This window comes from Pterocles gutturalis, unplaced genomic scaffold (genome assembly GCF_000699245.1).
Source record: "Pterocles gutturalis isolate BGI_N339 unplaced genomic scaffold, ASM69924v1 scaffold39883, whole genome shotgun sequence".
Taxonomy (NCBI): Eukaryota; Metazoa; Chordata; class Aves; order Pterocliformes; family Pteroclidae; genus Pterocles; species Pterocles gutturalis.
Window position 1 is genome coordinate 17,830 of NW_010119442.1, and position 14,770 is coordinate 32,599.

Below are 14,770 nucleotides of genomic sequence, written 5' to 3' on the forward strand. Positions count from 1 at the left end.
AAGCAGTTCTTTGTTATTGCTTGCTTAAATAACATAAAATCCCTCCATGACATAAATTACTAGAAGTTTTTTCATGTACAGGTATTAGATGTTCCTAATATTTATGGAGAGAATTCCTTTTCTTGGGAAGCATGTCTTCTGTTCTCGTAACACAGCTTGCAGAGGATTGGGGTTGTCTTCCAATACACAGTGGTAGGCAACTCTGCTGTATTCTGGGGTTTGACTGCTTGTTGTCTGTGTGTCTGTGACAATGAGAGGCATTGCACAGCTCTTGATGTCAAGCTTTCAGCCCTTTGTGTGTTGCATTTTGTCACTGTGAACCCCTATTTTGTGTTGCAGAGAATTTCAGACTGATTATCTTCTTTGTGATTGCAACTTACTGTGGATGCACCAGTGGTTAAAAGAAAGAAATATAACTGTACGTGAAACTAAATGTGCCTATCCCAAATCACTTCAGTCGCAGATGGTGACTGGTGTTAAGCAGGAACTTCTGACCTGTGGTGAGCACTCCTGGCAACTGATAGTGCTTATTTTCTAGTGCATTCCGTATTCTGTTGGTATTAGTGAACAGGCTTTTTTGCTTTGTATTGTTTGCCTGAAATTCGGCACTTATTTGATTGTTTTTCAAATGCTGATCTTTAGCTGTGATTCAGTGTTGTTTGCTTTTGGAAATAAGTAATAAATAAGTTGGTCATTGTGGATGTTGGTCTGTAGAAACTAAGAATGAGTAGCACTCTCTGGTGATAGACTCCTTTTTCAGGTATTTCTAACTGAACTTCACAAGAGGAATCAAACTGATAATTTTTTTCCAAAGCTATCCAACTTCAGATGTACAGATTACTCCAAGCCCAAATTTCTGAAGTTAAAAGGTCTTCATTTTATTATTTATTTTCCTACATGGTAATTCTGTTGTTGATTAGCTTTCTTGTTGTGATGAAACCATGACCAACTTGCATAACTTTGTTGTTGTATTATAGTTATTCCATGTATCAAAATAATAAAACATACGTATTTGTGATTTTGAAAAATTAATAGAAAGTGTGAAGAAATAAGATGCATAAATATATTTTTCATTCAAGCTTGTATTTTTCACTCTTGAATGTGGGCTAGCAAAAGATTTTAAAAATGTGTTACGTGAAAGGAATACACATTTTGAAAAAGAACATGAGAATTTGTATTTTTCATTATCCAATACATCAAATGTAATGTTTGTATAAATCCTGCAAGATACAGCTTACAAGGAGGTTATATCAATAATTGATACTCAGTGTATTTTCTCCTCTTTTGAAAATTACATATGTAACAGATTACTGCTATTAATTTTGCTTTTATTTCTTGAATTCTAGAACCGCCACTTGAATTACCATCTTTCTACATGACCCCATCTCATCGTCAGGTTGTCTTCGAAGGAGATAGTCTACCCTTCCAATGTATGGCTTCGTATATTGATCAAGACATGCAAGTCTTGTGGTATCAGGATGGAAAGATAGTGGAAACTGATGAGTCCCAGGGTATTTTTGTTGAAAAAAACATGATTCATAACTGCTCACTGATTGCAAGGTGAATCCACCAAGAGAAAATGTATTTTCTGCTCTGATTTAGTAACTGTTTCCATAACCGCTAAGGCCCCTTCATATCCTCCTTGCTGAGTATACGTAGACAGAAACATCCCAAGTAGGGAAGTAGTCTGTAACTTCACACATCTCTTAAATTACCTGGATTTGGTGACTGTTGCTAACAGTCACATCAAAGAGGGAGATATGGAGATTTGATTAGTCAAATTGAGCTGCTTAAAACAGGGTTAACTAGAGCAGGTTGCCCAGGACTGTTGCAGTTGGGTTTTAATTATCTCCAAGGATTACCCAATCTAGTTCATGTAACATATGTTTGTGGTAGGATACGTTTGTTCTCTTGGAACATTAAAATTATGAAAACAAGGCATTTAAGTGAGCCACTCATGGATTCTTTCCTCTTCCTTTTGAGCACACCATAGTTGCTAATATTGAAGATCTCCAGCAGAGATCTATAAATATAACTTATTCTGCCTGTAGCAGATTTTTTTGACTCATTCAGCATCTACAGACGGGCTATAAATCCTGTAATTGTATTAGTAAATAAGGGCTTCGAACTTTATGACAAATTATGCATTTGGGAAGTTATTTTAGTTTTGCATTTCTGGAACAACTATAAAAATTTCGTGTTGAAAAGCAGTGATAACATACTTGAGGAATTTGGGATTCTTTTCTTTCTGAAGACAAGGAACTTTTTCCCATGCCTGTTCTTTTTCTTTCCTACATTGGCAAAATTGAGAGCTAGAGGAATGGTAAATATTTCTCTGTTGATACAGTACATTGATCCATAGATAGCTCACAGTTGTATGTAGTTGGTTGTTTCTTCCGTTGTCTTTCTGTACTTTATTCATCTTTTGGTAAAAGCCTATATAAATTTTATTGCAAGCCTGTTGGAGTTTATTTGGTTTTTTGTCTTCCCAGTGCACTGACGATCTCAAACATTCAGGCTGGCTCCACAGGAAACTGGGGTTGCCATGTACAAACCAGACGTGGGAATAACACAAGGACAGTAGACATTGTGGTGTTAGAAAGCTCTGCACAGTACTGCCCTCCAGAGAGGGTTGTGAACAATAAAGGGGATTTCAGGTTGGTAACCTCCACTCTTTGTCAGACAGAATAAAAGTCCATGTAATTTTGTTTTTAGTTAAGGTATTATGGTTTAAAGGTACCTATGTGGATATTCGTTTGTAAATGGTGTGTAATAGATTTTTAACTGTTCTAAATTAATGTGTGTTGGAAGAAGAGCACACAACCATACCATGAAATGTTAAACTTTCAGCCTGTTAACTCTCATCTTTGGAAGAGATGAAAAGTAAGTGATGATATTTGAAAAATATAAATGAAATTATTGGAATAGAGTAAAACTTTTCAGATAATCTGTAAGTTAGAGTTGGAGCACGCATTGACGGGGGTTTCCACCAGGTTATCATTCTGGTTTTAAAAGCTTCCTGCTCCCATATGACAAAATGACTATATAAGAAACATGTAATACAGGTTTGGTTTTGTTTTGTTTTCCCTGCAAGTATTAAAGTAAATAATATGAGTATGAATGCTTCCTTTTAATGATTGTTGGGGCTGTAGTTGTAGGTGTGACATTCCATTGTGTTGGGTATTGCAGAGTATTTTATCTTTTGTTCTTATTTCACCTGTTTTCCCTTTTCTGATCTTTCTGCTGCTGGTCACTCTAACAACACGTTACTCCTGGAGGTGCTAGCTGTAACAGATAGCTTCTGTATAGATTCTCTATATGTAAGGTAATTCCCTTTATAACTACTCTGTGTTGTACCTCCCTGCAGTAGCTCCTACTGAGAATTAGAATATTTAATAGTGTATGTTTTCAATACAGTTTGTAGGGTTTCTTAATGTTGTAATACGTGCTTTTACCCACTCATTTTTCACTTTTCTTATGCTGCTTGGCTGTGTTGATCTTCTGCTTGGTCTTTTGTTTACATTTATAAACATTTCTTCCTTTCCCTTAGAGTTCTTTAAAGTAGTCTTTCTATACAGCTAACCTAAGACCATAGATCTTTTATTTTAAGAAATGAAAAGTAATTTAAAGCATGTTGCTGGGACATAGTTTCTGGGGGGAAAGAAGACAACCTTTCAAGTGCAGAAGGTCTTCTCCAGTTGTAGCAAAATTTCAGGTAAAGTCCTGGCTGAGAGCATTTGTTCTGAGTTCATCTTGTTTATGTTCATCAGTTGGACAATTTGAGATAAGGGTAGCTGGTGTCTGAGTATGAGGAGCTATTAGTAAGGGAAGTAGTGTTAAGATCACTTGCTGCACAGAGGCAATTTGGAACTACTGAAGAGCTTCACTTTCACATTGTAAGGAATTATTTGTACAAGAAACTTTGTGCATATTGTCTTTTTTACACTTTGGTGGTTTAAACTGCAGAGATGAGAATTACATTAGAAGATGAGAACTTCCTGCTTAAGATAAAAGGTGAAGAAAGTCAAACAGATACATACTGTATTCATCAAGGAACACATCTATTTAAATCACTTATGCTTTTTTTTTAATGGTACTAGTGTGAATCGTTCTTCTTTGATTTGCCATTAGAGGTGAAAACAGATGGTAAAGGCTTATTTCAAAGTGTTTTCCATTAAATTAACCTGTGCTGTTCAGTGACTGTTCAGTGTAATAGGATTTACCCCCTCTGGAATTCAGTAGAAAGAAATAAGATTTCAGGAAATGTTCAGCTTATCAAAAAGTTCACTGTGTCTGGGTTTACTATAACAGACTTCCATTTGTAGTTTTGGTAGAGTAATAATAAAGAGTAATTTTTCACCTTTGAGACCATATGGAAATAAGGCTTTGACTAGTGAGAAGATGGTTCAGAGCAGATGGCTGTAAATGATTCTAGGTGAATTTGATTTTATAGTTTTTTAGTTGGAACTGGTTAGTCATTTTAGCTTGGAAGCTGTTTCAAAACTAGCATCTAGATTTTTATCCCTTCAGAGACGGGATAGTAAAGTGTAGCAGAGAAGGATGTTTGCTTTCAGTGTCTTCAGCTCAGTAATAGTAGTTTAGCATGAATTTATAAAGATTAGGCAAAAACTGTCTTCATCATGGAATATTTTTTTTTAATTTAGATATTCTTTTAAGTCTTACTCAGATAATATCCCTGAATATGTTAATAGGATCATAGAATGGCCTGGGTTGAAAAGGACCTTAGAGATCATCTAGTTTCAACCCTCCTGCTGTGGGCAGGGTTGCCAACCACTAGAGCAGGCTGCCCAGGGCCCCATCCAGCCTGGTCTTGAATGCCTCCAGGGATGGGGCATCCCTGTTACAATCCATGATTAAATTGAAAATATAATTTGCATGTTAAAATGTAACTTAATGCTTCTGCTTCAGTAAATCCTTCAACTCTGTGTTTAGAATAATTTTATGCCAGTAGTTGGTAGAATTTTTTCTTAAAAATTAGAATTATACCTTTGAAGACTGTTACTCACTAAATGTAATTAATCTTAAAACTGCAAGTGTCATGCTGAATTTAGAGAATTACTAAGATATAATAAGAAAAAATATTAGGCTGCCTATAAGCTAATGAAAGTATAACTACTCATTGTAACTGAAAGTTATTGTTGGTTTAAAGATATTAATGCTTTCAAAACAATTTATATGCATGAAGAGAAGGATTCTTCTATAATCTCGTGGTCTGTCTTTTTTTTTCCTGTAATGAAATTACAGTACTTAAATGTAAATGAACCATCTTTTCCCTCACAGCTGTCTACTCTCATGTATATGTGATAAATTTTGAGCACCTAATTATAAACAGTGATGAAATAAGAGTGTTAATACAGTCCAAATTTGCACTTATGCTAGCAGTTGGGTAAACTGTGAAAGATACTCAAATTTAGGCTGACAAGAAATTAAGAATGCAGGCAAACTTATGTAGCCTTTGTTTGTATGATGAGAATTTCATGTAATTTGTCACCTTTTGAGCCCTGCTGGAGGGATGTCCTCTTTGGCACATGGAAGGTGAGGAGTATCTCATCAGCTTATCTCATACAGGTATTGGGAGGCTGAGAATGGTCCAGGTTAACATTCACTTAGCAAAAATAGGCAATAAGGGAAGTGTAGTTACAGCTGGAATCATTTCCTCTATCTCGTTTGCCACAGGGCTGTAAAGAAACTTCTGCCTGCACAAGGGGTATTGTGAATGGGAGAGGAAAGAGCATAAGGGACGCTATTCCCCACAAAGCACTTCTGTTAGTGACACTGTGCGTTTGTGTTGGTTTTGTGCATGTGAAATTATGGTAGAAAGCTGGGAGTTTAAAATTGCCCACCTTTTATGTCCAGTTTAGTGGAAAGCTTTCTAAATCATTAGGTTAATAATACATTAGTTTTATTAGTAAACTTTCTGTGGATACATAAATTTGTTATAAAGGTAGCACAGACTATATGACTGCCTGGCATTGCTAGCATTGTTTTGAGAAGGTATAAGATGATAAAATGCTGTGTAGGGAGACGAATGAAAAGTAAATGCAGTAGGAATAGAGAGACAGTGACAAAAGGGAAAGAAGTAGATAAAACAATAGGGGAAGTGGAGAGAAGGAGAGAGAGAGTGAGCAGATAATCTTGTGATAATCTAAATAGCCTTTGAAGTAGAGTAAAACACTGAAACCGTCACTTTTTTCCATTTGATGGCTACAGAAGTTCCAGAAGATTTATATAGCTTAGAAATTATACTTGTTTAAAATATAGTAATTAAAGCTCTCCTGAAAACCGTGTTTTTTCATTTGAGTCCTGGTGTTTCACTCTGGTTTCTCTTCTGCTAGTTCTAGGTGTGAATAGTGAGGAAAGGAACAGCACATGCCATTTTTCGTTGAAGATATTTCTCTTCAAGGTTGTGTCATATGACATCTGTCAGGACTGCAGAATTTAAATTATCCTAAGGCCGTGTGGCCCTCAGTCTGTAAGGCGACACATTTAGTCAAAACTGAGCCGACCACCCTTTAACTTAAAATGCTTTGGAAAAGTAAAACTTGTAGAAAACCGTCTTTAAAGGCAGAGACAGATATTCCTTCCAAAGTGGCATCTTTGATGCGGAAACCTAATACAAAAATTTCAGTGTTGATAAAATTGTTTTGGAAATGATGTTTTGACACTCCAGTGTCAGTGTGTCTGGAAGCCTGACTCTGCACTCTGGAAATGGAGGTTTGGGTGTATTTTGCAAGGTATTTGTGGGCCTGCATGTCTTCTAACAACTGTGCCAGCTGATTTATTAGTTGTCCTCATCTGCCTGTTTTCTTTTTGGCTTCATTCTCTGAAGGCTCATTATGTATCCATAAGAAGTGAGAGCATAGAAGTAGCTCATCTTTGTACTTGTTTTTTCCCAGTCTGTGTTGATCAGAAATTATTTTAATTTGTCCATACAAATTTCAGAGTCTTAGATAAATTTACAGGTATTGTATCTCCTTATCCCTTCCTCCCTTCCCAGCTGATCCATAGCTTGCTCTGTCCATGATCAGTTGGCCAGATGTGATCCAAAGTGGTGTTTTTGTTAGCTTGGTAGGGTGCATGTAGTGTTGCACTAAAGTCACTACCAGGATTGCAGCAATTTGCAAAGACACTTGTGATTTTTCTAGAGGAGATTTTTGTCCTTTTTGCTGTCCTTTCGTCTATATGGGAGAAGAGGTGGTAAATAATTTACATTACCATTGCAGACTCTGTACCTATTCTTTGAATTAATTTACATTCTCTAAAATACCTGTATATAATTCCTGGCATTTAAAACGGTGCTAATTATTTTTTTCTTTTTTTTTTTTTTCTTTTTTCTTTTGACCACCTCCATTGCAACCAGTTCTGGTGTAAGTTTTCCTTTCTGATAAAAGTTGAATGGTGACACTTCTGTTAATGTCTTGACGTGGCTGCTGAAGCTCTGAGTATAAGTGGATGCGTGTTTTTTAGGCTGGATGAATCTGCTACAATATCCAAATAATCCTCTGTTTCTTCTAGTACTCGGATACTATGGTGATGGTCATAATAATAAGTTTGTTAACTAAATGATGTCACTACAATATGGAGAACTGATTTGTAATATTATAGCTGTTAGAAAAGGTAGTAAAATTTAAACCTGTTTGCTGTTGTGGTTTGTTGTGATTATTGTCTAGTTTATTTCCATTAAATTCCTTACAGACTTTGAATTATTTTATGGTTGTGCCTGTGTGTTTTAAAGATGCCACCAGCATCTATCTTTGAGTTGCTAGTTGCCCAAACCTAGGTAATCTTTGCCAAAATGGCGTGAAGTAAGAGTCCTTCTTCCATTATTGAACAGGCTGAAATTGTTTTGTTGGAGCTGTATAGGAATAAAGAGGAATTTGAGATAGAGAAGACTTTCAGTATACCCCAAAGGTTAATCTCTTGCATCATTTAATAGAATTGAAAAGTGTAGCCTTCCCTTGGTCCATCCCTGGAGTTACTCTCTTCTTTGAGAAAGAACTGTGATAAATCCCAACATCTTGAGTAAGATAAGTTATTTACCTGATGAATAAGGAAGGAAGATGGAACTGACTTGTTCAGTTTCTCTGCTTTGGCAATAGTACTTTAATTTGAATTTCCTGAAATGGTATATTCCTCAAGCTGTTCACTCCATCCTCCTACAAACACAGATTTATTTTTTTTAACATAGATATGTTCAGAGCATCTCTTAATTTAGTTGATAGTAGTGACTAAATGGCCGTTTACTGAAATGCAGTCCAGATATCATAGAATCATAATCACAGTGTAATCTAACAGAATTTTTTGTTTGACCATTTTAGTTTTTGGAGACGATTGCTTTGTGCAAGGCCGTTGAAATACTTACAACTGAGCAAAAGTATTTTAGCTCTAAAATTGTTCAAGGAGCTTTGCTTAATTACGGTACAGAAAGCGTGAGATAAGAAGATGAAGTTCTCTTTTATTCTCAGTTTTAGTTGGGTGTTATATGTTGAGTTGTTGCATTTGAGATACTTAGCATTCTGTAGTTTAGGTATGTATGCTTTCTGCTTTTAATAAGTGTTGGTGTTCGGAATGATAATATACTACTTCTGCATATCTCAACAGGGAAGAGGACTGGAAGCAGGGGCAGGCAGACGGGCTGCCATTTCTTGTTCCTGTCCTTCTTTCTTCTCACTATTGCAGCTTAATTCAGGCGTGGTTTCCTTCTTTTCTTATGTTTTCTTTAAATCAGTTCTGATCTCATGAATAATCAACGCACTAAAAGTGTATGGCAATGTAATTCTCTATATTTATTTATTCTTTATTTCATTTTTATCAGTGTGTAAGTTTATACATATAAAATATGTAGTAAAATTACAGAGGAGAAAGTTGAGACGATGTTAGAAATTTTCTTAAAACGTGCTTAGTTCCACATACCTTGAGTGAAAGGAGTTGGAGAGTAGTGTAGGGGAGAGGGACCTGGAGGTCCTGGTGGACAGCAGGATGACCATGAGCCAGCACTGTGCCCTCGTGGCCAAGAAGGCCAATGGCATCCTGGGGTGTATCAGAAGGGGGGTGGTCAGCAGGTCGAGAGAGGTTCTCCTCCCCCTCTACTCTGCCCTGGTGAGACCGCATCTGGAATATTGTGTCCAGTTCTGGGCCCCTCCGTTCAAGAGGGACAGAGAACTGCTGGAGAGAGTCCAGCGCAGAGCCACGAAGATGATGAAGGGAATGGAGCATCTCCCTTATGAGGAAAGGCTGAGGGAGCTGGGTCTCTTTAGTTTGGAAAAGAGGAGACTGAGGGGTGACCTAATTAATGTTTATAAATACGTGAAGGGTGAGTGTCAGGAGGGTGGAGCCAGGCTCTTCTCTGTGACATCCAGTGATAGGACAAGGGGCAATGGGTTCAAGCTGGAACATAGGAAGTTCCACTTGAATATGAGGAAAAACTTCTTCACGATGAGGGTGACAGAGCACTGGAACAGGCTGCCCAGAGAGGTTGTGGAGTCTCCTTCTCTGGAGACATTCAAAGCCCGCCTGGATGCGTTCCTGTGTGATCTGATCTAGGTGTTCCTGCTCTGGCAGGGGGATTGGACTAGATGATCTTTCAAGGTCCCTTCCAATCCCTAACATTCTGTGATTGTGTGAATTCTTTTCTACTTTCTTAACATTATGAACACGCTCTTTTCCCATTAATTTCTATTTCGTATTATGTTTCGTTGCAAAATCAGTCAAAGTGGTTGTACTACTGCTACTGTTTCTTAATTACTGTAAATGTAGTCATCTGTTCATATTTGCAGTTTAATATTGATACGAATGCAGTCATTTAAACGTTACATTGATGCATGTGAACAGGACAAGTAGAAAGCTTGCAGAGCTTTCTACTGTGTATTTAACTTTTTAAATAGTGTTAATATGGAATTTTTCATGAAGTAGGCAAGGTTTTTTATAAAAAAATTGAGAACTATTTTCAGTGATTTTATAAGCACCTTTTTCTCGCCACCTGCACCTCATGAAAGAATTCAAAAAAGCACGCTAGCATTAGAATTCATTTAGTTAATACTACACAGCTATGAACAGCTTGAAAATACTGAAGGCGAGCCAAGGTGGCCCTTTAAATAGTTTAGAGATGCTTAGTTTTGAGTGTCTGTTTATTTCACGTTGTAATGTTTAATCCTTTTATTTACTTGTCATGTAAATTTGTCTTTTTTTTTTTTTTTTTTTTTTTTTTTTTGCTTTTGACTCCCTAGGTGGCCTAGAACATTGGCAGGCATCACAGCATACCTGCTGTGTACACGTTATTCCGCTGGCAGTGGGATATATCCTGGCAGCTCACAAGATGAGAGAAGAGCCTGGCGCAGATGTGACAGGGGAGGGTACTGGGCAGAAGAGGACTACTCCAGGTGCCAGTATGCAAATGATGTAACTCGAGTTCTTTATATGTTCAATCAGGTAATTTTGTTTATCTGTAAAATCAAATGCGTTAATGAAAATCAAAACTTGAAAGTCTGTTTCTTCGGTTTTTTTCAAGCTGGTAATACTGGTGGTCTAGATGAATTACGATGAACATATGTGTCTGACTACAACACTAGAACTTGTAGGTTTATGTTAAGGGTTTGGTTTAGTATCTATTTTGAGTGCCCCTAGATTGAAAGTGCAAGGAAAATTTTATTTGATGTACTTGTGTAAAGTATAAGAGAATGGTATTTGTCATGATTGTTTCTGACATCTGGATGCCCATCCTGCCCACATGCTATAAAGAAACAAGGCAGGCCAAAGTTGTGATGGAGAACAGCTATTTTCATTACAATAATAGAGAGTAGTCAAACTCTGCTCTGCCTCTGTTGGTGTAAACCACTAACAAACTTGGTCTGGCTGATGAGAGTTAACTAGTGAAAGTCATTAGTATTAACTAGGCTTCTCTAATCTTGTAATACTCATCATGATACAAGAGAGTATTCTAGATTTTAAATGTAGCTATGAAATAAAATTTTTCATCTCCAAATTCCTTTTGAGGCTTATCTCTAGTTAATGCATACTTTCACAAACACTGCCCTGCAATGTTGTACCCAACCCTGTATGTATATGTGCTGTGTTGTAAAATACTTCATAAGCTTTGAACCTCTGGTTTAAGCTTGGTACGTTCCAGTGCGTACTTGTCAGGTCGCTAGCCTCAATGCAACAGGTGAAACTATGGACATATAAGAATGTTTTTTTGGTGTGGTTTTTGGTTTTTTTAATAATACAGCTATACGACTTGAGTTGGTGATGTTGGTAGCACCGCTCATGTTGAACATGGGCCATGGTGCTTGTCTGACCTCAGGGAAGGATTACTGTGTGTGTTCAGAGTGTTTCAGTGTGTGAGCCTGCATTCTTCACATTATGTGTCGGAAGCACCACAGCCCCTAACGGGGACAGTCAGGATCTAAACTGATATTTGCCCTTTGGATGTATCTAATTTATACATATAGCGAAGGCTTCATGTCCAGTAGCTTGGGCTAAACCTAGTTTGAGGAAAAAGCATTGAACTGCATATTGTGTAGGTGACTGGTTGCTGACTTGCTACCTCTACATTCAGTTACTTACTAATGCAGACATAGCTTTTTATCTTCCTGATCTGGTTCCCTGAGGACCAGTGAGCACTGGTGTAAGAAAGATGGAAAGGGTGGGAGGGAGAGAAAGAGGAAGAGAAAGGACTACCAGTTCTGATCCAAGATAAACTTAGGAGTTGACATAACTGTTTGTGCTCTACTACTTTACATTCCAAGGACTAAAGGTCACTTGGTCACAAGAAACATGTTTGAGGGCTGAAATGGAGGGTGGTGGTGCTTAATAACTGGTTAGCAGGTGGGAGATGATGCAGGGGATCCCTTTGTTGTCTCTTTGTGGGACAAGTGAGGTTGAATGTTAACCTATTGAGGGCTTTTATGCCACTGCCTTGCTTATTCCTCACCTGGGAATTCACATTTTCCTGCAAGGCCTGTAATTGCTCAGAGCTGCTCCTGCCTATGAAAGGTGGCCCAGCTTTAGAGTTGCAACTCCTCAAGAGCCTGGATTGCTTCAGCCTGTTACGACTTCTTTTGGTTAGGCAACATTTATCATGACATGGAAGAATGTTGCCAACTTTGTGTTAGGAAGTTTAAAATGTAAGGGTCAGATTGGTATCTTCAGAAAAGTAGAAACAGAACAGTAATTTCCATGTGTGAAGTAGATAACTTCCTATTATCTGCTTAAAAATACATGCACACAGGTATGCTACACTGAAACAGAGGTTTCAATTTTTTTTTTAAAGGGAGAAGTGGCATGTTCTGGTTTTAGGAGTCGATTTTAGTACCTCTTTTTTTGCCTTCCTCTTCTTTTGTGTGCTAGGTCTGGAATTTTTATCAGTATTCTGCACAGCAATTTATTGTCTCTTTGAGGCTAATATTAAACGTAATAATATTACAACCATCTTTAGAGCCTTTGAACATAGAGGTAGTAAGAGCTGTTTTGAACATTAGAACTCTGCCAAGCTATTTAAATCAAGTAGAGGTTTAAGTTTAAAATGGAGTGAAGCCTTTGTAACATTTATACAAAAACATTTATGTTTCACTGTTCTTGTTTGTGTATTGTACAGGTATCATTTTGGGTGAAAAAAATGTTTAAAGAAAAAGTTCAAAGAAATTATACGGAATATCTGAATTTGAAAGTTGACTTTGTTCAGTGTGTGTTAGGACTTTGAACTTTATTTACACTTTAAATGCGTTACTTTTAGTGTTTTGAAAAAACATAATCTTGCATTAATTGCATTCAAGTCTATGTACAGGTGCTAAGACCTGCAGTGACAAATACATAGTTGTGCTTATGTGGCACGTTGCAAACTCAGTAGTGCAGAGTAGATATCTGTACACCAAAATATGGAGAGTTGGAACATCCGTTGTTGGGATTATCATGGATAAACAGCGTCTGAACATGAGCTGATAACATTTGCACAGCTTTCCACTGTATTATGTGAAACTTCCCATTTTTGGTCCCTGCTAGCTGAGGCATAATGATGTTGGGTACTATTTAGAGAAGAATTTTCCAGCATGGTGCTTGTTTCAGGAATGAGATCATGAGCTTTGTCGTAGAGAGGGTCTGTCCTGGTGTTTGGGTTTCTTTTGTGTGTGTGTGTGTGTGCATGTCCCATTCCCAATGCTTTCTGTAATTACAGAATCAAGAGTGGATGCTATAGCATTGGTGTGTTTGAATTTCTTTTGGCTTCTCTTGCTATAAAAAGCCATACTTCAGGAGCTTTGTATTGTCATGCCTAGGCTCTGGTGAATAGGGAAATAAGCATTTGACAGTACTGGGTTTTTCTGGTCCTTTTCTTGGTGCAACACCCCTCTCCCTTCTAGGACAACAAGACAAAACCCAGTTTCTGGCTGCAGGTACAAATGCTGGTTCTCTGGCTTGCAGGCAGTGTTTTTGCTAACAGGTAAGGTGGTAGTCCCTGGCTACTTAAAACACTGTGATCCCTGTGGGAATTGCTGTCTTCTTTGGGAAAATGCTTATTTGTTAATTGCTGAAGTGTTGCCTCTATCTTATACTCAATGTTCTCTTCTTCAAAATGCATATGTTTATTCTCCATGTAGATGCCGCTCAACCTTACTAATGCGGTGGCAACAGCAAGACAGCTCTTGGCTTACACTGTTGAAGCAGCAAATTTTTCTGATAAGATGGATGTTATTTTTGTGGCCGAAATGATAGAGAAATTTGGAAGATTTGCTGAAAAATATAAAGAGGTAACTCGATAATTTGCCATCACTTAAAAGATAATCAAAGTGTTTGCCCTTAAGTATTCTGAGCAGTGAAACCTTCTCAACGTTAGATGCAGGCACTGAGTTAGTGGATTATCAGATTCTACTCCATGTTTTTGTTTGTTTAGTAGGTCCCTGAAGTTGCTGACCCATGGTCACAGACTTTGCATTCGCGCTGAGATGATCCAGCATTCACTGGACCTGTAATGTGAGTAACACCTCTGGTCAGCACTGGAGCAGGGAGATAGGTACAGTAAGTCTGTTTTTATTTAATATGGAGTGGGTCACACAGGTTTTCATTGGTGTGTTCTTATCTAAAAATAAAAATAATGAAAGCCTCAGAGATCCTCTCAATAATGAATAAAACAAGACTTCTCTCCTCCCCTCCCACCATGGTAGGCTGTCTTTATTCAGTATTGAGCTGTATCTCTAAGGTTTTCAGTATTCCTATATCTTGCAGGATATAAAATAAGATACTAAAATAAAATCTTAGAGAACGCTCATTGTTGGGGAGAAAAATGCAAGTGGTTGAATAGTCCCACCAGTGGGTAGGAACTCTCTGTTTCACTGCTGAACAGAGGTTATATTGATCTCACTGTACAGTGCATGTTGGGAAGTTGGAGACCACAATGACTCAATTTTAAACTTGTGCAAAAAAAAAAAAAAGCCAAATTTTCCCTGTCCACCCTCAGCAAACCATAAATGCTGGTTCTAAATTCTTTGCAGAACTCCTTGGAGAATTTTCAGGCCAAATCTCCTTTTTACAATCATAGCTTAAATATTTTGTGTGTATTTTGGAATTTTACAAGCAGTTTAAATGGCTTGGTTTGTACCCAGTTGAAAATAGAAACATGTTTTAGGTTGCTACATTGTTTGTTACATTAGAAGGATACTCTTTTCTCAGCTTTTATTGTCTGTAGAGTGACACAACCTGGCATTATTTTGCCATGTTTGAAGGTAATGAATTATATGAAAAAAAAATTAAGTTAAATTCA

At 37.4% G+C, this 14,770-nt stretch overlaps 1 protein-coding gene across 1 annotated transcript in view; it reads left to right on the top strand.

Moving 5' to 3' along the window:
* GPR125 (G protein-coupled receptor 125) overlaps window positions 1-14,770 on the top strand; it is a 42,038-nt gene that overhangs the window by 9,701 nt on the left and 17,567 nt on the right. The window contains exons 7-11 of the mRNA XM_010076573.1: window positions 340-500; window positions 1,347-1,560; window positions 2,493-2,657; window positions 10,248-10,449; window positions 13,611-13,760. Of these exons, the coding sequence (XP_010074875.1) occupies window positions 340-500; window positions 1,347-1,560; window positions 2,493-2,657; window positions 10,248-10,449; window positions 13,611-13,760 (892 nt within the window). The remainder of the gene's footprint in view (window positions 1-339; window positions 501-1,346; window positions 1,561-2,492; window positions 2,658-10,247; window positions 10,450-13,610; window positions 13,761-14,770) is intronic.